A 24,690-nucleotide genomic window follows, 5' to 3' on the forward strand; every position below is an offset into this window, starting at 1 on the left:
GAGCCACTTTGGAGAGGTCTCAAACATGCAGTTCATGCAAGAAAACCCAAAAACTTAAAGGAACTGAAGGTGTTTTGCCGAGAGGAATGGGGAGCTTTACCATCTGAAAAAAAAGTGCCTCATCCACAACTATCACAAAAGACTTCAAGCTGTCATTGATGTTAAAGGGGCCAAAACAGAGGATTAAAGACTAGGGTATGTCAACTTTTGATCAGGGTCATTTGGATAGTTTCTGTTGTCAGTATGATTTAAACAGAGCAAACACATTTGCTTGATAATAAATGGCTTCACCCAACCATTAGTCAAAGAAAAGTTTCTGTATTATCATTCATATTCTCTGAAAAATGGCCAAAGAACCACAAATTCTGATAGTGTATGTAAACATCTGAGCACAACTGTAGCCCAAGTCAATCAATATTGCACAGTGTTGTTGAGATCCCTCCATATATTGCACTGGAAACAATATTATTAATATATTGCAGGGGAACATGTAACTGAGAAATCTCAAAGAATGATATTTTTTTCATAAATTTCTCTTGTTAATATTTCATTACTTCTGTTATGGTACTTGTTTTTGGTACAATGCCTGTCGACAAGATTGCACAAAAACTACAGCACTGATTTTCCTGGTTGATGAACAGGGCATGGGCCGAGGGTGAACCCATTTCATTCTGGAGCAGATCCAAAGGAGACATTTTATGATGTGATTGAAATACAGGATAGTGGGGCCTTGGCGGAGGTATGTCCTCTCTAAGTGTCTTTGTGGTTTGGTAAAGTGACTATGACCAGACAAGTTAGAGGGGCATCAGAAGGTTGCTATGAATGGTTTATACAAACTATTTAAAACCAATAAAGGTTACTTGACAAGAACTCCTTGGCAGTCTCTTTTTTTTTTTTTTTTCTGCGCTGCAATGACCATATGATTGCTTTAAATGGACTCTAACATCAGGGTGGATAACGCCTTCATGATGTCACCCAGTGGATTTTGAGTTTTCACTGCTATCATTTTTTTTTTCTTTTTAAAGCCAGAACTTACCATATTTGGACTGAGCTAATGCTAAATGCTAACTTTACAGAATGCTTGTGTATCAAAACAATTTGACAGTGTTGTTTGTATGCATAGTATAGAGATGAAACAAAGGTTTTATTCAACAAACAGAAGCTCCAAAAGACTAACTCAGCAGTGGAGTGAGCTGTCAATCAACGCCTACACGGGAGACGTCAAAGTTTCTACTAGCCATAAAAGTCATATTTAAGTTTTTTGATGTCGAGATGAAAACACATGAACATGAACATATTAGAGTATTGTTATTAGGATTTGTAACAGCTACAACTGCAAAACTAAAAACAAAAATGTAATAAATTGGAGTTATTTTTTTTTATCTCAGTAGTCACTTTTCCATTGGACATCTGCGCAAAACTTTACCGATATTTACTAAATGTCAAAAAAACAGAAGTTCGTAATGTCGGTTTTTCTATTAAATCACAAATGCGATGATTTGTTTATTTACTATCGCGAGATGACACGAGAAGTCATTCCATAAACATGGTGACGAACATAAATATGGTGTTGACTTACAGGTATATTCATTATTATTATATATTACCCCTCTATCTCGTACTAAATTAAAAAATGATTGGGTTTCCTGGCGTGTCCACACACACCGCAACATGTTTCTTCTTCTTCTTCGCTTGTGGTAACGTCCGTCAACATCCGGTTTTTTAATTCACCTTACTCTAGTTGCAAAAAAAGGTCTTTCCATTGCAGTTTTGCGTGATATCCCATTTGCGCTACGCCTGAAAAACCACCTCTTGCCAGCGCATAAATTTCTAATCAAAAAATGAGACTTCTGGCAAAATTGTTGTTTTTCCATTGGGTAAATTTTTATGCGCAAGTTATATTTCCACAATTTGAGGGTCAATGGAAAAGTGACTATTGTTACTTGTTTATAAAAATATGCAAATCTAAATCTAATGGTGTATATGAACATGGTTAATGTTCACATGCTGCCTGTTCTTTCCTTGTGTCACTGTTACATGTTTTTACATTTAACTTTTATTTGCTTGAGTTTACCAAAGCTTTCACAGGCAACAACATGAAACACTCATCTACAAACAACATGCAACATGTCATTTTGCTTTAACTCTCACCCAGCTCCTCTGCAGCTTGAATGTGTTTGTCGTAGAGGAATTTACAGTCGTCTAACTCCTTGTCAAACATGGAGACAAGAAGTGGGTATCTGTCCAGAGCATCTGCAGCCACTAAGGGGCGCTCCAGCAAGCTACCAAACATATCAACAACCTGCAGGCATGAAAGAAGTTAAAGGGTTTTCAGTCAGCGTTGTATATGTATGTGAACGTTTGAAAAAAGTGAAGGGTTATGTTCTCAGACCTTGAAGGCGTGCTCCAGTCCGGAGGCGTCATCAAAGGCCCGACGGAAGATGGCTCCTAGTTGCCGGTCTGTGTCATCCACTTTCAGTTTGAACTCCCTCACATCGTCTTCAAACTCCTGCAGGGCACAAAGCTGAGCGATACCGCCAGTCCAAACACCACACAGCAATACAAGCCAGCGTAGAGCCAGCACAGCATATTCCCTTTCACATCCCACTGACTCAAAGCCATCCAGTGAGGGGAGACTGACTGGGTCTTACAAGCAAAGTAAATTGCTTTTCTTGCTATAACTCAGGGACATCTTGGTTAAGCAACTAGACGTTACTGAAATAAGTCTTTTCTGGTAGACAAACAATTTGCTGCACAAATGCTGGAGTGAGTGTGCACTAGCGATGTTTGGGAACAAAATAGAATGTACTGGGATGTATTCGGGTAGCTAAATTACATTAAGGGTGTGTAATTTAAAATGTTACATGAATCCCTTGTCAAAATGAATCGCTTCTAAAGGCACGGTTCAACGATGAGCTGATACTGTTGAGGAGATGCAGCATTTAACTGGATAGTTGTGGTGTTGGTGTTTTCTGCCATGCTGCTAAAGACTCAGATTCAATATCAGTTCAAAGTCTCCATCAAGTCAAATTCAGTGTATTAAGTCTTTTTATATAATGTCGTGTGCTACATGTAAACAATACACTGGTATCTGACTGCACCACAATACTACTTTAGGAATTGTCATTTTGTGATAAAAATTCAGCTGACTTAGCCCGCACTTTCGGAGTGTGTGCTCCCTCCGACCGGTGTGGGGGGCTTATGAGTTAGCTAGTTAATGGGTCGCCTCTGGCAAACTGGGCTTATCAGGAGGGGGCAGCCTCCCTAGATTCCTGTTCTCACAGGAAACATGTAAATACACAGAGTCAAATAGCACTCATGTAGTTATTTCATCTGTACTGTATTTGGAATATTTTTGATGGTTCATCCTGCAATCAGATAGTTTTCTAACTAGAACTGTAGAACTTCTCTATTCAAAGCTACTAGTTTGGCAACCTGTTCTGAATCACATAGAAGCGGTAGATCCCTCACTTATTCCAGAGGAGTCTTATTAATACAAGTCTGTGACTAATATTTGTGTTCCTTATGTATTCATTTATTATTAATTTCAACTGTCATCTTTTTATGGTGCAACGGGGTGGGAATGTTCATGGGTTAAGGTATAAAAAAAAAAAAAAAAAAAATGACTGTATTATACTTTTCTGGATGACTTGATATGTAATAAAAAAACTTTGAACACAAAAAAAAAAAAAGCTACTAGTTTGTGGCTAGAAAATAGCAACAGCAAATGTATCCCTGTTTGGAGTGCTACCCAGATAGCAAAGAGATACTGGGACGGATCTGGAACAGAATCGCACCCCGACTCGGCCTGAAACCACTTGGCAGATCCGTCCCAGTGTCCAAACGCACATCGGGCCAAAACAGGTACTGCTCCGTGAAACAGATCTTCCACAGAAATGGTCCAGCTCTGGCCCAGCTCCGTTCAATCACATCTAGAATATACACAAGAATCATGTTGGCCCAGATTCGTATTACGACTCTGGTCCAGACTCATATTACAATTCTGGTCCAGATCAGCATTAGAACTTTGAAAATCAGTCTTAGTTGTGTGATGGGAGACTGTTCTGGGCCGAATCTGTAAGCCAGCACAACTCCGGAACTGCTAGAGAGAGCTGAAAGACAGATTAGATGCAGATTTGGTCCAAAGTCAAAAAACGGATATAAGCTATAAACAGATGTAAAGGCTTTAATGCAGACCCGGCCCAAAGGTAATTGCTATCTGGGTATACATTGCGTCCTGTAGGAGGTAAATCCCAGTATGTGTGTTTTTGTACCGTTTCATCAAGATGTAATGTGTTGAAGTGTGGTGGTAATTAGCATTCTAGCGGTATTAGCACAAAACTGAATGTAGAATGACCTTGCAATAAAGCACAAAACATTTATTCAGTCATTCTTCTTCGGATCCGCTTTATCCTCGAGAGGTTTGCGGGGGTGCTGGAGCCTATCCCAGCTACCTATAGGTGAAGGCAGGGTACACCCTAAGCATGTCGTCAGTTCATAGCAGGGCTGACATATAAAGACGAACAACCAATCGCTCTTACATTCACACCTATGGGCAATCTAGCTTAACCAGTTAACCTACTAGCACATAACTGAATGTAGAATGACCTTGTAAACTAGTGCCAAACATGAATGTTGTTATTTCTATTGATATATCACAGCAATGTATTTTTTTCTTGAGGTGTAGCAAGACAGTCTGTGGTTGGATCTAGCTGAATGGCATGATACATTTTTTACAATACAATATGTTGCCAACAAAGTCAACAGAATGACATGCTGAATTTTCTGTGTAGTTTCCCAGTATTTAACAAAATCTCAAACACTGTGTAATCCTGTAACTTCATACCCTGTTGCTGAGATCCAAGCAGTCATATGGCTTCTCTGAAAATAATTTGTAGATTTCCAAAAAGTCTTGGTGGACCATCTGGACCTGCTGGCTCAGAGCTCGGCCTTTGACGCCTCCAATCTCAAGTTTCTCCAGCTTGAAGACGTCCACGACTGTCAACAGGATATCCTATAAGGGAACAGAATTAAAAGATTTGACCAAAAACGCATCATTTACCATTTGCCATTTCTCAAAGATTTAGCATGTTTGGAAATGGTTTACCTTAATGATGTTGACTCTGTTGATAAAGAGGTCGAGTCTCGAAAAGACCAAGAGCGGAGAAAAGTCCATAGGCCTCACGGAGTTGCCTTTTCTGTTGTACTGGCTCAGATTGGCCCTGCAGTCCTCGTAGGTGTTCTTGAAGAGCTGCAGGATGTCCAGGCTGGTCTGGACCTTCAAAAGACTCTCTGCAACCTCTCCTCTCAAAATCTCCTCTGGAACCAGATACCCACAAGCCTACGATTTGGAAAACAGTTACACTTAATTTCAGCTCATGATAAAGTACAGAAGTATGCTTTGGTGAAAATCTAAAAACATTTTGGAACAACATAATAGCTGGAGGATAATTCGCTGGAATGTAACTTTTCACAGAGGGGAAAAGCCCATATGGTACAAAAGGTATTCCAAATGATCACAATCTGTCCAACACCATCTTGTCCAACTAATTAAACATTTGTCAGTTACACAGAAAACCCCCCAATCTAGCAACAAGAAGCTTCTCAGCTACAAACTATTCTACTTCCAACATGTGTCACACTCTAATACGCTTCTGCCTACCTCCTGCCATGACATTTTATGGTCACATCAAGTGGATTGCAGCTCTAACATAAAATTTCTTGCAATAAAAAACATTGAAAGACTGAAACGGATAGTCATTTATGATAATGATAATAATATTTGCCAACTTTTATAGATATCAGAGCAGAACAGTCTACTCAGTTTGTTGCCATCTTTGCTGTCTTTCATACAAACCATTAACTCAGCGGCTAAAATTTGCTTAGAGGTCTTATTTCTGTCTTTGTGCATAAGAAATCAATATAAGTGAATCCCCAAAGGAACTCTGTGTTGGTAAATGCAAGTTATGCAAATTTACAGGATTTCAGTTCTGTTGCAACATGTTGATGGTCATATGAACTATGTTTTCAGGTCAAAAATCTCCAATTTCATCACAATTAATGCTAGATTTTCATGTCACTAATGGCCAAGTTCTATCTTAACTGAATTTACCTGAAAAACAAATATTCTATTCTTTTAGATTCCACATTTTTTCTTACAAGATTATATACTACATATCACATGTTTTATTTTTACAGGTTACAATATGGAGTATGGTGCTGATCCATCCTGCTTATGTTACGCCAATACATACATTAAGAATGTCACACGTCACTTTTTAAATCAACAGTTTTCTAATAATAAGCATTTTTATAAAGAAATAACAATTCTTTATTGTTATTTACTCTTTAGTATGATGATAAACTATACAATAAATAATTCTGATACTAGTTTTTGCACAGGGATCATTTGTGGAAACGGTGACATGGCTGCCGAGCATCAGTATGATGGGATCTGTAACAACCATGTCACATCCGTCCACTGCCACATTTTGTGTTTTTGTTCAGCTGTTATTGTTTTAGATCCACAATACTAACATTTATGAATAAGAGGAGAATTAGCAAAAGTAAGTATATAAGTTTATTACTAATAAAGTACTGGTACTGACCAGATCATCATGGGTAATGTCACGTCCACCAGCAAAAGTTTTCACATACACGTGCTATTCAAAATCCAATATTTCTGAAAATATAGCTTCCACTGTCAAATAATATCAGTAGTCTGTGCACAAATGTATTAGCATTATTTCAGCACAGTTCTATGCATTTCTTACAACTTTTTCTTTTTTTTTTACAAAAATGGCCACTTATTTGACCCCCTAAGGAAATTTTAACCGTCAGTAACACTGTTGATCCTGTCCTGGCTTTGGCTCGGACAGACCTCTTCCTGTCAAAGTTTCTTCCACTCTCCACTTTGCTGTAGGAAGCTTGTAATTTCTCTAAAGACCTACACACGCTCTGTTTTCCTTTCTTAATTGCTTTCTTCTCAACAATATGATAGCAATATATTTCTTGCAGTGTAACATTGTACAAATAATGCTCCAGAGAACGTGGTAACAACAATACTGTTATAAAAGCATATTTTATACAAAATCTAAGAAACGTCTGGGGATTAGTTAATCTACCTTTCTCAGCTGCAATCCTGTACATTGACTCATTAGTGATCTCTTAGGAAAACATCTAAAATACACATTTTCTTTTGTTTTTGAGTCATTATTTTAACCTTTGGCAGTTCACCACTGGGCCTCCGTACCATACGATATTATTCACTGGACTTGAACTGCTTACATTTCAATAAACATGGCAAAAATAGGGGTGCACCTTTACTGTTTTCAGCAGTGTATGTGATTCAGGGAACATATATTTCTTTTCTCTGTGTGTAATATTGCTTCAGGGATATACCGCAGATATTACAAAGTGACAGAGAATAGTTTTCACAGTAGAAGCAACAGCAGATCTCAGGGGATCTGGGCAAAATAAATTGAAGCTGCCATGTGTAGTCACACAGTGCCTGATGGATATGTAAAGGCAACAGGGTTCCAGTGCAAAGTGTAAGAGCAACAGGAGGAGGGAGGTGAGTAACAGGGCTGGATTTTGCTCCAGGCCCCCCCTAGAGGATTAATCCAGTCCCGGTCTGCTTTCATAGTCAAGGCCAGTGAAGGACTACAAATGTTTGGCATGAACATGAGGATTATAAAGAAACCTGATGTCAAAGCACATGTCTTTACACACCTGGGGCATTACAAATAAATAACAGGCAAGTGTGAAATATTCAGCCACAAATATCCAGTGTCCTCTGTTCCCCTCGGTCAGTGCCCACTGCTTTCTGTTCATTTGAGTCTATGTTCAGTGTCTTCTGTTCCTCAGGAAGTGGAAAACAGTTTTCAGACACCCTTAAAATTTGGCACAATCTATAACAGGGGTGTCAAACTCATTTTAGTTCAGGAGCCACATACAGCCTAATATGATCTAAAGTGGGCCAGACCAGTAAAATAATATAAATAATAGGATAAGAACTCGTAAATAATGTCAATTCCAAAGTTTTCTCTATGTTTTTGAGTGAAAAAAGTAAAATTCCGTAATGAAAATGTTTACATCTACGAAATGTACTTGAACGTAACATGAACAAATATGAACAACCTGAAAATTCTTAAGAAAAATAGGGGCAATTTTAACAATATTACGCCTTAGTTTATCATTTATACATGTGAATCACAACTTACAGATCACAGTGGATCTACAAATACACAAAACATTTAATAACAGGCAGAATATTGGTAAAATTCCACATACATCTCTTGAGAAATTTCATACTGTTCATATTTGTTCAGGTTATTCACATTTTTTACAAAAGGATAGTCTGTAAATATAAACATTTTTGTGTAATTTTACTTTTTTTACACTAAAAAAAAGACAAAAATTTGTGTTTTTCATTCTTTATAGGTTGTTAGGATTCTATTTTACTGGTCTGACCCACCTCAGATTAAATTGACCTAAAATCATTTTCACATCCTTGATTGTTAATATCTTCATTATAATTTTTGCATTTCACAAATTCATCGTATAGGGGCCGGATTGGACCCTTTGGCGGGACAGTTTTGGCCCCCGGGCTGCATGTTTGACACCTGTGATCTCTAGTATACTACTAGTGTATGCAATAGTATCATGAAACATTGGCGGAAAAATCTTTTTTTGTATTTCAAAAGGTGTGGCTACATCAGACAGACAAACAAATGCATTTTTTTTGTTTATTGTTAACAAAGAAAAAAATAATAAAAGCTGATTTGACAGTTTCCACATCTCATGCCCTGGATGTGTTTCATTATCTGCTCAAATGTCTAGTTTAGACCTCGATGGAACAGAGCATGTGCAGAAGGGAGCATGTGGGTTTCAAGAATGGCACAATACTTAGTAGAGTTGAACGACTTAAGAGTGACTCTTAATGCAATATATCACAAATGTATGGGGTGTCCAAAAACATTTTTCCACCATTGTATGTCCAGTATCTTTAATGGAGCCCTCTCATACATGTATTGGTAGAGATTTTAGAAATAATTTGGTCATAAGGTTTTAGGGCTGAAGGAGGCTTTGATTTCTGTCATATGCGCTTTGATGGGTCAGTGTATCTTTCGGTATTTGGATTTTCTTATCAGAAACAAATTAAAAACTAGTGATTAATTGATTTTTGTTTTAAAATAGAATTAAAATTGAATTTCAAGGCATTTTCCTTTTTCAGTGTCAAAACAGATAAACCAAATTTTAAAAAAACAGATTGATTTTCATTTTCTCTTTCTAATAACAGAAAAGAAAGTTACTACCTGGCAGAAATGGAAAAACAGAACAAAAACACCCTTTTTTTTTTTCATTTTCTGAGACCGGATGTTGTCATTTTCAAAGAAAGAGTGCTAATGCCTAGGTCACAAAAATTCTTATGAACAATGGGTTTGTACCAATCTTCCAGTTCGTACTAAATCTGGAGTTCATAAACACTGATGGGGGAAGAATGTCTTCAATGTAAATCAAAAAGTCAAAATCAATCAATTTTATTTTAAAATTTGGTTTATCTCTTGACACTGAAAAAAAAATGCCTTGAAATTCAATCTTAATTCTTGTATTTTAAAATGAAAATCAATTAACCACTAGTTTTTATTTTGTTGCTAAAAAGAAAATCCAATTACCAAAAGATACACTGACCTTGATGCTAAGTATCTGACTTTTGATTGTTTCCATTTGTCAAACAAAACACATCTCAAAATGTATCAAACCACAAAAGAGACAAGTATTTCAATGTATAAATGTAACTCAATATATCATGTTATACTGGTTACATTGCCCTATTAATTAGAAAGTAAAGGATTTAGCTTTTTTTTTTCACTCTTTTTAATTTTTTTGTCTTTTAGATTGCACATTTATGGGATACCTGCGTTTAGTGACTTGGACAGTCATTCAGGCATTTTCAGTTTTATTCAATCTTTTTTCCTTGATGCACACCAGACTTTTTACATGCTCACATTATTACTTTTCTGTGTAGTGCAGGACTCACTGGTTTTTCTAAAAATATCCATGAACAGTGGAAAACTTCATGGCTAACTAGACAAAGAAAAGCGTTCCACCCACAGACTAAGAGGAAATCTCTGAATAAAATACATTCCCACCCACTGGCTCTGAACTGACAGGACACTACTGTAATGGCTACTTAGCAACAAAGACAGACTCTTACGATCTGCCACTTCAACTGGAGAAAAAGTTGCTGCTGACCTGTTGTATGAGGAGGTTAGACGTCTCCTGCAGCAGAACGATGAGGCGTGCTGGGGTGTTGTAGTATCTGGAGTTGGCCCACACGAGACACACTGTGTGCATCAAAGGGCCGATCTGAACTCTGACATCAGGAAACTCTACATTCTCCATGTCCTCAAACAGACGCTCCAGGGGCTTCAAGTAGATACAAATGTCCTCTGACTCTTCTAAGGCTGGAGAGGGAGGATTGGATCAAAGTCAGTCCAAAATAAGACGAGAGGAGAAAGTAAGTTATGTCATATGTCTGGGTCATTACCTTCACGGACGTCCTGTAGCATGTTCATGAAAGCAGGATAATAGCTGCTTTCGACAGCCTCCAACAACATCGCCATCTTTTTGACTTTCAGAGATGTTAACTGGGAGTAGATGTACTCCAGATCAGTGCATCTACAAATTTGATGTTCATGTAACAGAAATTCAGAGATTAACCCTTACATGCATAGTGGTCACTACAGTGGGCAGCTATTCAAAGCTGTTCTCTTGTATTTTCATGGGTTTTGTTGTTTTAGTTCCATATCAGCTGACACAGAGGACACTTACGCATCATCCCATCCACTGAAATTCACACCATTAGTGTAATTTGCTGTTCTAGATAAACCTGATCTGCAGTAACATGTTTGAGTGTTGAAGGGGTGGGATTAAATAAATTACACTTCCTCCCACTCCTTCTCGAATGTGCAAATGAAGTCATGTCTATGTATAAGTTTTGTTTTTGTTTTTTTTTTTTGTTTTCTTGCATGACTTCTTACTACCTGTTTTATTTCTAAAGACTAAGTAAGATTACGTTCTGTTGTTGCATATTTGAAATAAACTAAACTAAAAAAAAAACAAAAACAAAAACAAAAACAATTGCTTGTTATTGTTACTAAACTGCAATTAACTGGTTTTTGTTTTTGTTTTTTTTTTAACAAAAAATTGGGGTTTTTTTTGCATATTATTTCCATGAAGTGAGTAATGACTAGTATTTGAGTTTGTTAAAATGTGAGAAAACAGCAGATTAGCAGCATTAAAAAGGTTTTTATTTCATAGTTTTCACACAGTATATCAGTAAATCCATGTGTTTTTTTGCTTCAAAAATTTAACGCATGGTGTCAAGCTGACATTTTTGGAACTCCATGAAAAATTTCATAAGAAAATTTTCAGTCGCATTGTTTTTTTAATGCCTAAAGAGGAATAAAAACACTCAGGAAATAAATGTTGATTAAGGTTCTCATAATTCATGGATGAAAGGGTTAATTAATTTTCAAACACGTTATTCAAGTTGTTACAAAACACTGCCGTTGGTGAGAATATACAGTCACGGAAAAAATTATTAGACCATCAAAAGTCATCAAAAACAATGGTTATGCAATCAAGTACTAATGCCTGTGTGTATCATGTGACTAAAACAGACAGAAAAGAAAACATGGAATGCCTAAAAGCACCGTTTTTTTCAGTACAATGCCATAGCTATTGATTTAAGAACTAAAGTGATTGTGGTTATTATCAAGAAAACCATGGAAAATGGCTAGATATCAGCTCTGAAATTAAACTCTTATGAACTATTTTTGTTGTTATCATTATATTTGTCCAAACGAATGTACCTTTAGTTGTACCAGGCATTAACCCTTTCATGCATAAATTATGAGAACCTTAGTCACTATTTTTTTCTTAAGTGTTTTTATTCCTTGTTAGGCATGAAAATAAATAATGCAACTGAAAATTCTTATGACCCTATTTTTCATGGAGTTACAAAAATGTCCACTCAGCTGGACACCATGCATTTGATTTTTGAAGCAAAGAAACATGTATTTAAAACGCATTATCAGAAAGTGATAAACTGTGTAAAAATCATGAAATAAAAACATTTTTAAAGCCACTAATGCCGTTTCATCACATTTTATCATACTCTAATACTAGTTGTTACTCAATTCATGGCGCTAATATACAAAAAAAAATAACTTTTTGATTAAGAAAACTGTTAATTACAGTCTAATAACAATTAGCAATTGATTTACACAAAAACATATTACTGCAGATCAGGTTTATCAAGAACAGCAAAGTTATTTTAATTTTTTTTTATTTATTTAGACAAGGAAAATGCACAATATATATTAACCTTAAAAAGGAGAGATGTAGTGTGCCAGGTTGTAGCGCTAGTGCTAATTTCCACCTGTAGTCCCTGGACAGGCTGATGTTCTCATTAAAAAAACAGACATTAATAAAAACTAAAACATTAAAAAGCAGTAAAAAATGCATTTCTATAACTCCAACCATATAAAATATTCATTCACATCCAACCATTCACTCTTATTCATCCCACTGCAGTCCATCACGCACATTAATGGTATGAATTACAGTGGATGGGATGGTGCATAAGTGTCCGCTGTGTCGGCTGATATGGAACTAAAACAGCAAAACCCATGAATGTACAAGAGAACAGATGTAAAATAACTGTCCACTGGAGTGACCAGTATGCATGAAAGGGTTAAAATGAACAAGAAATTCAAGATCAACGCTTTCTTTGGTAACCTGCTGTATGTGACCTGATGCGTGTTTTCTGCCCCCTGGTGGCTCCATCTCAAGATGTGTTTTTTTCCTTTTCTCTCTTCTTTGTCTGCTATGTTTTATTTTTATTTACATTTTTTTCTCTTTCTCTTTTTATCGATGATGTTAATTGCCTGTCATAGAAAAACATGGCAATAAAGTTAAAAAAAAAAAAAAAAAAAAAGAACAAGAAATTGAAGAAAACAAGGGTGGTCTAATCATTTTTTCCGCAACTATAAATGTAAAGTTAGACTCAGGATTCTTTTTTCAGAATCAGAGACTCTATGACACACAGTCATAATTAACATAAGACACACATGTTAGAGTTGAGCTGTTAGTTTGATGGCCACGTTTGGCCCATGTACCTGAAACACAAAAACACAAGCATGTGTGTTTTTGTGTTTCAGGTACATGGGCCAAACGTGGCCATCAAACTAACAGCTCAACTCTAACATGATAATAAAGTCATGGTCAAAAGGGTTGGCCATGACACAAATTGACTGCATAATTTTGCATAAATAAACATCTGTGAAACTTAAAAGCTAACATCTGTTCTTGAATGTGAGTCAAAAATACATGGGAAAAAAACAATTGCCAAAACAAAACACCTGTCACTGCCAAACCTTCTGGCTACAACAGTAAAATAAATGCGACAACTAAAGGCATCAGTGATTCTGAAACCCAGTCACGACATTGCCGGGTTACGCAGGTCAGTAATACATGTTTGTCTAAATTGCCTGGATGAAAAAACATAATTTGCTATTTGACATTTGACTGAGGCTGCACCTTTCTTGCACGGCTATTGCTCTGGATGAAACAAACGTGTATTTTAACCACATGAAAAATATTTAATTTTTATCTCACCAAATGTGGTTGTTTTTAACCCTTGTGTGGTGTTCAGATTTTTATTATTCAGCCAGTGTTCGTGAGTGTGGTGGTACCGCTGGTTTTGTGGGTTTTTAATTCAATATAATCAAACAATTTTATGTTAAAAATTCTCAACAGATGTTGACTTCATTCCAATTACAAGCAAGATAAAAAGTATATATGTTTAATATTTGCCTTTTGCCTTTGCTGGATCACATTTATAAATTAAAGTGCTTCTCGTTTTTAGTTGTTTTTTTTAACCCTTTCATGCATGAATTATGTGAACCTTAATAAAGATTTTTTTCCTGAGTGTTTTTATTCTTCTTTAAACATGAAAAAAACAATGTGATTGAAACATTTCTTATGAAAAAAAAAAAAAAAAAAAAAAAAAAATATATATATATATATATATATATATATATATATATATATATATATATATTTTTTTTTTTTTTTTTTTTTATTTTTTAAAGTAAAAAAAAAAAAATAAATAAATTAAAAAATAAAAAAAAAAAATTCTCATGAACCTATTTTTCATGAGGTTGCAAAAATGTCCACTCAGCTGGACATCATGTGTTTAATTTTTGAAGCAAAGAAACATGAATTTACTGATAAATTGCGTGAAAACTCTAACTATTATGCTCAGGGGAGATCTACACAATGTTGTCAGTTCTTGTCAGAAAAGATATGTAATGTGATAAAACTTTAATAAAGATATGTGCAAAAAAACAAAACAACAAAATCCATGAATATACAAGAAAACAGCTGTAGAATAGCTGTCCACTGTAGTGACCAGTATACATGAAAGGGTTAATACATGTACAATAATACAAAAAAAAAATTAAGGTCCAATATATTTTTTTATTATAATTCTGAGAAAAAACGTCTGAATTCTGACTTTTTTCTCAGAATTCTGACTTAATCTCAAAACAATATTAATAAAACATTTTAAAACAGTCAGAACTCTGAGAAAAAAGGGCAGAATTCTGACTTTTTTCTCAGAATTCTGACTTTTTTTCTCAGAATAATAATAGTAAAAATATACATTGGACTGTAATTAATTATTTTTTCCAGTAAGATATGAGAGGATAAAATTAATTAAAAAAAAGAATTACTTATTTTTCTTTTAATAAAAAATGAAAACGGGTCCCACCGACCCAAACACCATACAAGGGTTAAATGGGCCTTGTTTTCAGTCAAATACAAACGCTGGTGCTTCTGTTGACAGCAGTGGGCTACATTTCCATTTCTCTTGTCTGCCTTTCTGCCTTTAGTAGACATGTCCCCGGCATTTCAGAGCAGACAATACTGCTTTTTTTTCATGATTTTGAAACTTAATTTCATACACTTTGGAGGGCAAAAAAACAAAAGGTTTTTTTTTTTTTTTGCAATTCTGAAGGGAAACAAATGTTAAAAGTAATATATATATAATCGTGCATGAGAACATAAGAACAACAAAAGAACAAACAAAGCACAGGACTCCAAATTACATTTCTCACTTCATCGCACAGGGTTTGTGAAACTCAAATAATTAGTAGCAACAACAGAAACTTCTATAATATCTGAACTTTGAGACCCGGTGGGGACGTGTTATTTTCACACAGTCACAACAATGGAACAAGTGCTTTTCAGAAGCTGCCAGCGCTATAATAACAGAGCTGCTGACCTGTTCTTCCAGAAGAGCAGCTCAGTATGTGGTGTGGGGTTTTTGCCTTCCAGCAGAGACTCAGAGGAGTCTTTCTTGAGGACCGCATGGATCTGATGGCTCCACTCAATCACAGCTGACTCCAAGGAGTGGATGATGCTCATATCCAGCGATTCCCCCCTGCAAAGTTCCACAAGTAAACTGTGCTGGGAATGCCTGAGTGGGACAACTGACACATGCGGCTCCTTTTCTGTGTGTTTACCTTTTGTCTGTCTCCAGGGCGGCCTGTTCGACGCTCTCTGATCCAGCGGGGAGAGGCAGCAGGGTCTTGCCTTGGACTTGAGCCGATACCACATGCACATTGGTCCTGAGGGAGTGGATGTGGCGCTGCACATCCTGCGACAGAACCTGTGGCCATGCAGACTGGTTTCTACTGTTGGACAGCAGCGGGACAACGACCTGAAGGAGGGTAATAAAGCTTTCTTCGCATCATGTGGAAAAAAAATATTGCTCTGAACTGAAGAAAAGAATCCAGATCCAACAAAACAAAATGCATTACCAGTAAAATGTCATTAAAGGTCCTGTTGTGAATTTTTCTTGTAAACAAGCAAAGGTTATAGCAAAAGCCACTGTTTCTACGCCAACATTCAAGGGCATCACTTTGTGTTGAAAATTACTGGGATCATAAAGACTCAGATGAAAACGCAACGTTCAGAGGGTTAGAGAGGAAAAGACTGCGTAACAGCAGATCAGACAGTATGAAAATATACAGAAAACACAGAACATCAACCTCACAATAACATGAATCCACGTCTATGACACCAGTATCACATCTACTGTAGCAATAACCAGTGGAAAATATGACAAATTGCCCTTCCTTTTTTTTTTTTTTTAAATTTACTATTATTACTTCCGCCAGGAGGTACTGTGATCGCTTTGCTTTGTGTGTTTGCATGTGTGTGTGTTTGGTTGTTTGCGTGTTTGTTTGTTTGTATTTTAGCAACTTTAAGGGAAAACTATTCCAACCATCTTTACCAAACTTTACCCACAGATAGGCCTAGGCCCTGGGAAGAACACATTAAATTTTGGGCCAAGTAGGCCAAAGTTCAAGGTCACAGCAAGGTCACAAAATCTCAAATTTTCCTATCTGTCATCATTGAGCAGTTTTCGAAAATTCATAAAAAATTCAAAACGACTCCAATTAGCCTCCAATTTGATACACCCGTAGCTTACAACAATATCTTGTATCTGGCACAAAATTGTCCACATCCACTGTGGAATGTGGACTCTGTGGACATTTCAATTTAACATTGAAAATCCCATTTACGACACATTTTTCATTATAACTCAACAAATATTCATTGGAATTTAATATATTTTGATATACACATGACTGGTTCCAAGCTTCAACTTTGTACAAAATATTGTTCCGCTCCATTTCTCTTCCATTACGCATTACATTACACATTACATTACATTTTCTCTTACATTCAAGTGCTAACTAATATGTATCAATAAAACATATGAAACAGAAAATATGACAAATTGCAAACAACTGAAGGAATATAAATGAAGATAAAGGGCAATCAGTGTTATTTTTAAATGCTGTGAAAGTGATCAGTACATACATATTTTTAAGATATTTTAGAATCAGTTACATAAAGTTTGCATTGAGCTGATAATGGGATGTGGATTATTACCCAAACAAAGAAGGTAAGTGTCATAGAACAGACCCCAGACCCTCAAGGGGCCTAAAGACTCTAAGTCACCATGTGGAAATTAGTTTGTGTTAATCTGTCTGTGTGCTAACAGTGTACGCACCACTGGAGTACAATACACAGAAAAATGACAAGAGCTTAAAGCAAACTCCTACATTATTATTATGACATAATCTGAAAGCTCTAGATAATTTACTGACTAATTCCACAAAATATTAACTTAACTTGGTGCTTTTCTTCTACAATCCACTTTGTGTTTAATCCATGTGAATAAAAGCTACATCAGTGACAGCTGATATATATAATATGAAGTTATTATAGCATTTTATTGGCCCAGTAGTGGAAAGTAACTAAGTACTTCTACTTAAAATACTCAGTCCTGTCCCTGCAGCCTCTCATATACATGTGTTGCACCTTTCATTCTTTCCATCCTCCACTGGTTATCCTACTTTTTACCAATGTTTCCACCATGCTCTAGCTCTTTCCTTAATGCCACGTTGTCTACGAAGGATATGAAAAATGTTTGTGTATTTTTACTTTTTAAGTGACAAAAATATTAAAACTCTTATGAGGCCTGGTGGAAGATAACGTCAAAGGCATTACTCATTACACAGTACATGACAGAATAGAAATATGGGAAAAATGTCCATTTATTCTGTCCTTTATATTGAACTTTGAACATTTCTTACCATGAAAAACACAGTACAGCTAAAATTTGCTTAGAGGTCTTATTTCTGTCTTTGTGCATAAGAAATCAATATAAGTGAATCCCCAAAGGAACTTTGTGTTGGTAAATGCAAGTTATGCAAACTGACAGGATTTCAGTTCTGTTGCAACATGTTGATGGTCATATGAACTATGTTTTCAGCTCAAAAATCTCCAATTTCATCACAATTAATGCTAGATTTTCATGTCACAAATGGCCAAGTTATATCTGAACTGAATTTACCTGAAAAACAAATATTCTATTCTTTTAGATTCCCCAGTTTTTCTTACAAGATTGCATACTACATATCACGTTTTATTTTTACAGGTTGCAATATGGAGTATGGTGCTGATCCATCCTGCTTATGTTACGCCAACACATACATTAAGAATGTCACACGTCACTTTTTAAATCAACAGTTTTCAATTAATAAGCATTTTTATCAAGAAATAACAATTCTATATTGTTATTTACTCTTTAGTATGATGATAAACTACACAATAAATAATTATGATACTAGTTTTTGCACAGGGATCATTTGTGGAAACGGTGACATGGCTGCCGAGCATCAGTATGATGGGATCTGTAACAACCATGTCACATCCGTCCACTGACACATTTTGTGTTTTTGTTCAGCTGTTATTGTTTTAGATCCACAATACTAACGTTTATGAATAAGACGAGAATTAGCAATAGTAAGTATATAAGTTTATTACTAACAAAGTACTGGTACTGACCAGATTATCATGGGTAATGTCACGTCCGTCCACCAGCAAAAGTTTTCACATACACGTGCTATTCAAAATCCAGTATTTCTGAAAATATAGCTTCCACTGTCAAATAATATCAGTAGTCTGTGCACAAACGTATTAGCATTATTTCAACACAGTTCTATGCATTTCTTACAACTTTTTTTTGACAAAAATGGCCATTCATTTCACCCCCTAAGTAAATTTTAGCCGAGTAACATTAAATATTAGCGACCAAACAACACACACCAAAATAATAAATAAATAACAAAGGCCTCATTTTTAATTTCAATGTGAAAATGGTGCATGCTGTGTGTTTAAAGTCTGCTGAGTAGAATTTACATCTGTGAGTGTGTAGTCGTGGCCAAAAGTTTTGGGGAAAATGCTTCACTGCATTATTTTTTATCAGTTGGAATGAGCGTTTCTCAATCAATCCACCAGGGGGATTTTTTAAAATATAAACAGCCATTAATATACAGTACTAATAACAAGGTGCGCCTGCAGAGTGAGGGCTTTCATAAATAAAGTATTTATTTCAGACAGAGGTAATGTAGTCTTATCTAATGGCCCAGTTTGCAGTCAGGCTTGGGTCCCAGTCAGATTCCCTTTGTGGTTCGACTGAAACACCCCTGTTGTAAGTAATTTATTTGGGTTTAAAGAAAACCAGGCAATTCATGTTGGGTTGAGTTTATATTAAAAAAAAAAAAAGGATTATTTATCTATTTTCAGATATTTCAGTTGATTGACTAGTAATTATTCTTTTATCTGTTTATTTGTTTGTATTTTATGGATTGTCTGTTTTATCTTGTTGTACAGTGTCCTTGGGTGTCTTGAAAGGTGTTTATAAATAAATTGTTATTATTATTATTATTATTATCATCATCATTATTATTATTATTGATTGTTAATAGTAAAAGAGTCATAACAAAGCTGATAAAAGAAAATGCTTTTATGTAAGTAATTTAAGGAAGTGCTTTATTTTGAAGTCTGTCAAAACAGGAAGTGCCTTTAGACTGTGTTGACAAAAGAAAAAAAAACTTTACACTTTCTAGATGTGGAGTGTCTCTGACCCGTTTGTGTTCTGTAGCTACAGCATGTTTTAGTATAAACGCGCAGTTTGGGAAGAAACCTGGTCATTAAACACCCAAAACTCCAACTGCACTCCACATGACGAAGCTGGGAGTAAATGCAGCATTCCTGTTTTTAACTTCACTTCCTGTCATGCAGCGTTGCTTCCATGAGGTAATTGTTTTCCAAAATGACTAATATCTCCGAAAATATTGCTCCTATCAACTTGCAGAGATATTTAATGTGGAGACGGAACTATTCCTCAACTGTAGGTACCAAACTGGCCACGTAAAAACATCTGAATTTGTCAGAATTGTGCAGATACACACATACGCAGACACTCTGAGCCCTTAAAGTATTATGATATAGATACTTGGAGGAGTATTGTATTTAAGTTGGGCTGTACAGCAGGACCTGGTCACATTTAAACACAGGTGTACAGACTGAACCCTGATCTACCCAAATGAATAAAAGGGTAAAATAATCTACTAGTGCTCTTTCTTCATAAGGACCAGAGATTTACTCGCAGCAAATGAACTCAATCTTCATGATCAGTAACAGAGACCTGCAGGAGATTAGCAGTGGAGGTTTCTTCATGTCATCTCAATTACAATCCAAGTTTCCAGTCCTACATTTTCAGCATAGTTCACCAGCTGGTGGAGACAGATACAGCCTCAGATCACAACTGGAAGAGGACAATATCAACACCTGTAGATATCCATAGAGAAAACCTGAGTCATAGATACAGCAGGATGTAAACACAGAGACAGTTCCTCTACTGAATCTGTTCTGTTTTTTTTCCTGTCTCTCTCTTATCACTTGTTACTGTGAATACAAGCGCTGATGCTGTTGTTATTTCAGCTAAAATTTGCTTAGAGGTCTTACTTATGTCTTTTTGCATAAGAAATCAATATAAGTGAATCCCCAAAGGAACTTTGTGTTGGTAAATGCAAGTTATGCAAATTTACAGGATTTCAGTTCTGTTGCAACATGTTGATGGTCATATGAACTATGTTTTCAGCTCAAAAATCTCCAATTTCATCACAATTAATGCTAGATTTTCATGTCACAAATGGCCAAGTTATATTTGAACTGAATTTACCTGAAAAACAAATATTCTATTCTTTTAGATTCCCCAATTTTTCTTACAAGATTATATACTACATATCACGTTTTATTTTTACAGGTTGCAATATGGAGTATGGTGCTGATCCATCCTGCTTATGTTACGCCAATACATACATTAAGAATGTCACACGTCACTTTTTAAATCAACAGTTTTCAATTAATAAGCATTTTTATAAAGAAATAACAATTCTATATTGTTATTTACTCTTTAGTATGATGATAAACTATACAATAAATAATTATGACACTAGTTTTTGCACAGGGATCATTTGTGGAAATGGTGACATGGCTGCCGAGCATCAGTATGATGGGATCTGTAACAACCATGTCACATCCATCCACTGCCACATTTTATGTTTATGCATTTGGCAGACGCTTTTTTCCATTTTGTGTTTTTGTTCAGCTGTTATTGTTTTAGATCCACAATACTAAGATTTATGAATAAGAGGAGAATTAGCAATAGAAAGTATATCATTTTATTACTAATAAAGTACTGGTACTGACCAGATCATCATGGGTAATGTCACATCCGTCCACCAGCAAAAGTTTTCACATATTCAAAATCCAATATTTCTGAAAATATAGCTTCCACTGTCAAATAATATCAGTAGTCTGTGAACAAATGTATTAGCATTATTTCAACACAGTTCTATGCATTTCTTACAACTTCTTTTATTTTTTTTACAAAAATGGCCACTCATTTGACCCCCTTCGTAAATTTCTGACTTTAATGTCAGAATTCTGACTTTAATCTCAGAATTCAGATTTTTTCTTCTCACTTTTTTGTCTAGAATTCTGAATTTAAACTCGGAATTCTGAGTTTTTCTCAAAATTCTGGCTTTAATCTCAGAATTCTGACTTTTTTCTGAGAATAATGACAAAAAATTATATTGGACCTTAATTTTTTTTTTCCTGTGGCCCTAACCCTCTTCTGTATATTTCAATGATAAATTATGTATATATATATATATATATATATATATATATATATATATATATATACATGGCCTTTTTTCCCCCAGTGGCCCTAAGACTCTTCCATGGAAATTAAATTAAATTTTTAAAAATCCCCTTTTTTAAATGCAGAATTGTGATGTTTGTTATATTTCAAAGACATTAAGGTTGGATGAAATGCAACATTATACTCAGACTTAAATCACATTGCAAAAAATTCAGATATATATCTGAGTTAGGTCTGGTTTGAATAAAATTACACTTGGGCTGTTCAGACTGTCAGATCAGAGCTAAAAAATAAAATAAAATAAAATAAAATAAGAAAAAAAAAAAAAAATCACCTGCAGTGTAAATGTAGTTTAAGATAGCAGTGTCTGCTGAGTTTCCTATCCTCCTCAAGCTGTCTACACAAGCCAAATTTTAGAAAATAAATCTATGTCAATAGTCAATTTCCTTTTTCGCCTCTTATGTTGCAGCTACTATGCGTTATCTCTGTTTATCAGTTGTTTTTGATAGTTAGCAGCTAACTTTGAACACATATTAGCATTACATTAGCTTACCCATAGGAGTCATGTGACCTCTGACCCGCTGATGATGTTTCACGCGCAGCACAACCTCTTTTTTTTTTTTTCCAACAGTCAACAGAGGTTCGACAGGTTCAGGTCTAACGTGAATAAATAAGACTGAGTTCAGAAGTGGGTCTCATACTCTAAAAGGCTGATAACCGTGTGTAAATGTGGGTCTAATTGTCCTGGATAACCTCTAAGTACCTGTACCTGCTTAGCCTGAGTGCTGTTGTTTGACTTTGGACCAGTTTGGGCTGAATTAAGGAGCTACTTCAAGGACCCGGATTAGTGTGGTACTTGACAATCACTCATCTGCAGGAAGCCCTCCGTTTCTAACAGTTATTAACAGACTGTGCTTTTTGCTGCTTACCTCCTGAACTAGAGCAGAAAACTGATCCAGTGGACTGGAAGACAAGTCCCCGTAGACCAGGTTCTCTTTCATGGACTCCGGTCTCAGCGCTGTTTTATTCACTTTCACCAAATACACCGATTTGTTTTTCGATGCGGCCGTGAAGGCAGCAGAAGCCTCCAACTGCCCGGACGGAGACAGGGACACCCCCACCAGGGACCCGGGTTCGGCTTTGTCCAGGAAGTCCTGGAGCAGCTGTTTGGTGTCCTCCGTGGAGACCAGTCTGTCCCATTTGTCCTGTTTGACTTTCAGACTTTTCAGGATGTAATCTCGGATAAACCCTAGTCTGCGGTCTTCAGCAGGTGACTCTTCAGCGTCCTCCATGTCTGGCCCGGGTCAGCTTGTGAACTGATTTGGCCTCCGTAGCAACGCGGTGTTTGCCATGGTGATGCGGTTGCTAAGGGGAAGTGATCGACCTGGAGGTGACCCACAACAAAGCATTAAAAAAAAAACAAAAAAAACCCAAAAAAAAACACCAAAATGTAAATTGAACTTTCAACACATTTTATTTGACCTTTCACAAATTGATAAAATAAATCCAGAAAAAAAATATATCATCAACTATTTAGTTATATTCGTCAAATTTCACATTCATTTCACTACATTTGCACACCAGCGGCCAAACATTATTGTTCTTAAAGCACTTTTTTTTTTCCAATTATTTAGACAATTTGAAGAACATTATAAACTCTAAGGCAAATTTTTTTTTTTTTTTAAAAAGTTGATAATCTTATTTAATTAATAAAATTTATATTTTATACCTCAACTTTTTTAATTTTTGAATTTTTTTAACTTACATTTGTTTTTATATATTGGAAATGTAAAACATATTGTGAAATGCGACTTTTTTTTTTTTTATCCTACTTTGATGTATACTATTATGTATATATACTATTCAATTGTTCATTGTTCAAAAAAAACAAACAAAAAAAAGGCATAAACACCAAAATTGACTCTTCATTTAAATTAAACTTTCAACACATTTTATTTGGCCTTTTACAAATTGATCAAATAAATCCAGAAAAAAAGACATATCATCAGCTATTTAGTAATATTTGCCAAATTTCACATTCATTTCACTACATTTGCCCACCAGCGGCCAAACATTATTGTTCTTAAAGCACTCTTTTCCAATTATGTAGACAATTTGAAGAACATTATAAACTCTAAGGCAAACTAAATTAAAAAACCAAACAAACAAACAAAAAAAAAACAATGTAAAGTAGATAATCTTATTTAATTCATGTAATTTCTATTTTATACCTCGAGCTTTTTGATTTTTTTTTTTACTTACATTTGTTTTTATATATTGGAAATGTAAACCATATTGTGAAATTTGACTTTTTTTATCCTACTTTGATGTATACTATTATGTATATATACTATTCAATTGTTCATTGTTCAAAAAAAACAAAAAAACAATGTAAAGCAGATCATCTTTTTTAATTCACATAATTTCTATTTTATACCTCGAGCTTTTTTTATTCTTTTTTACTTACATTTGTTTCTATATATTGGAAATGTAAAACATTGTGAAATGTGACTTTTTTTTATCCTACTTTAATGTATACTATTATGTGTATATATACTATTCAATTGTTCATTGTTCGAAAAAAAAAACAAAAAAAAAACATCATAAATCACCAAAATTGACTCTTCATGTAAATTGAACTTTCAACACATTTTATTTGGCATTTATTATTATTATTTAGGCATGAAAAAAAAAACAACAACAACAACATGACTGAAAATTGTCTTATGAACCTGTTTTTCACTGAGTTCCAAAAATGTCATCTTGACACCATGCGTTTAATTTTTGAAGCAAAGAAACATGGATTTACTGATATTTCGTGTGAAAACTTTGAAATAAAACATTTTTAATGTTGCTAATCTGATGTTTTCTCACATTTTAACGAACTCTAATACTAGTCATTACTCACTTCATGGAGATAATTAAAAAAACAACTTTTTTGTTAAAAAAAAAAAGTTAATTGCAGTTTAGTAACAAAAACAATCTATTATTATTATTATTATTATTATTATTATTATTATTATTAT

The 24,690-nt window shown here is 35.1% G+C and overlaps 1 protein-coding gene across 1 annotated transcript in view; it reads right to left on the bottom strand.

Moving 5' to 3' along the window:
* Positions 1-22,956, bottom strand: part of dnah9 (dynein, axonemal, heavy chain 9) — a 344,949-nt gene extending 321,993 nt beyond the window's left edge. The window contains exons 1-9 of the mRNA XM_030122326.1: positions 22,594-22,956; positions 15,597-15,793; positions 15,356-15,514; positions 10,553-10,683; positions 10,258-10,469; positions 5,108-5,341; positions 4,847-5,014; positions 2,393-2,509; positions 2,152-2,302 (exon numbers count right to left, since the gene is read on the bottom strand). Coding sequence (XP_029978186.1) covers positions 2,152-2,302; positions 2,393-2,509; positions 4,847-5,014; positions 5,108-5,341; positions 10,258-10,469; positions 10,553-10,683; positions 15,356-15,514; positions 15,597-15,793; positions 22,594-22,956 — 1,732 coding nt within the window. The remainder of the gene's footprint in view (positions 1-2,151; positions 2,303-2,392; positions 2,510-4,846; positions 5,015-5,107; positions 5,342-10,257; positions 10,470-10,552; positions 10,684-15,355; positions 15,515-15,596; positions 15,794-22,593) is intronic.
* Between the last annotated feature and the right edge of the window lie 1,734 nt (positions 22,957-24,690).

This window comes from Sphaeramia orbicularis, chromosome 19, assembly GCF_902148855.1.
Source record: "Sphaeramia orbicularis chromosome 19, fSphaOr1.1, whole genome shotgun sequence".
Lineage (NCBI taxonomy): Eukaryota > Metazoa > Chordata > Actinopteri > Kurtiformes > Apogonidae > Sphaeramia > Sphaeramia orbicularis.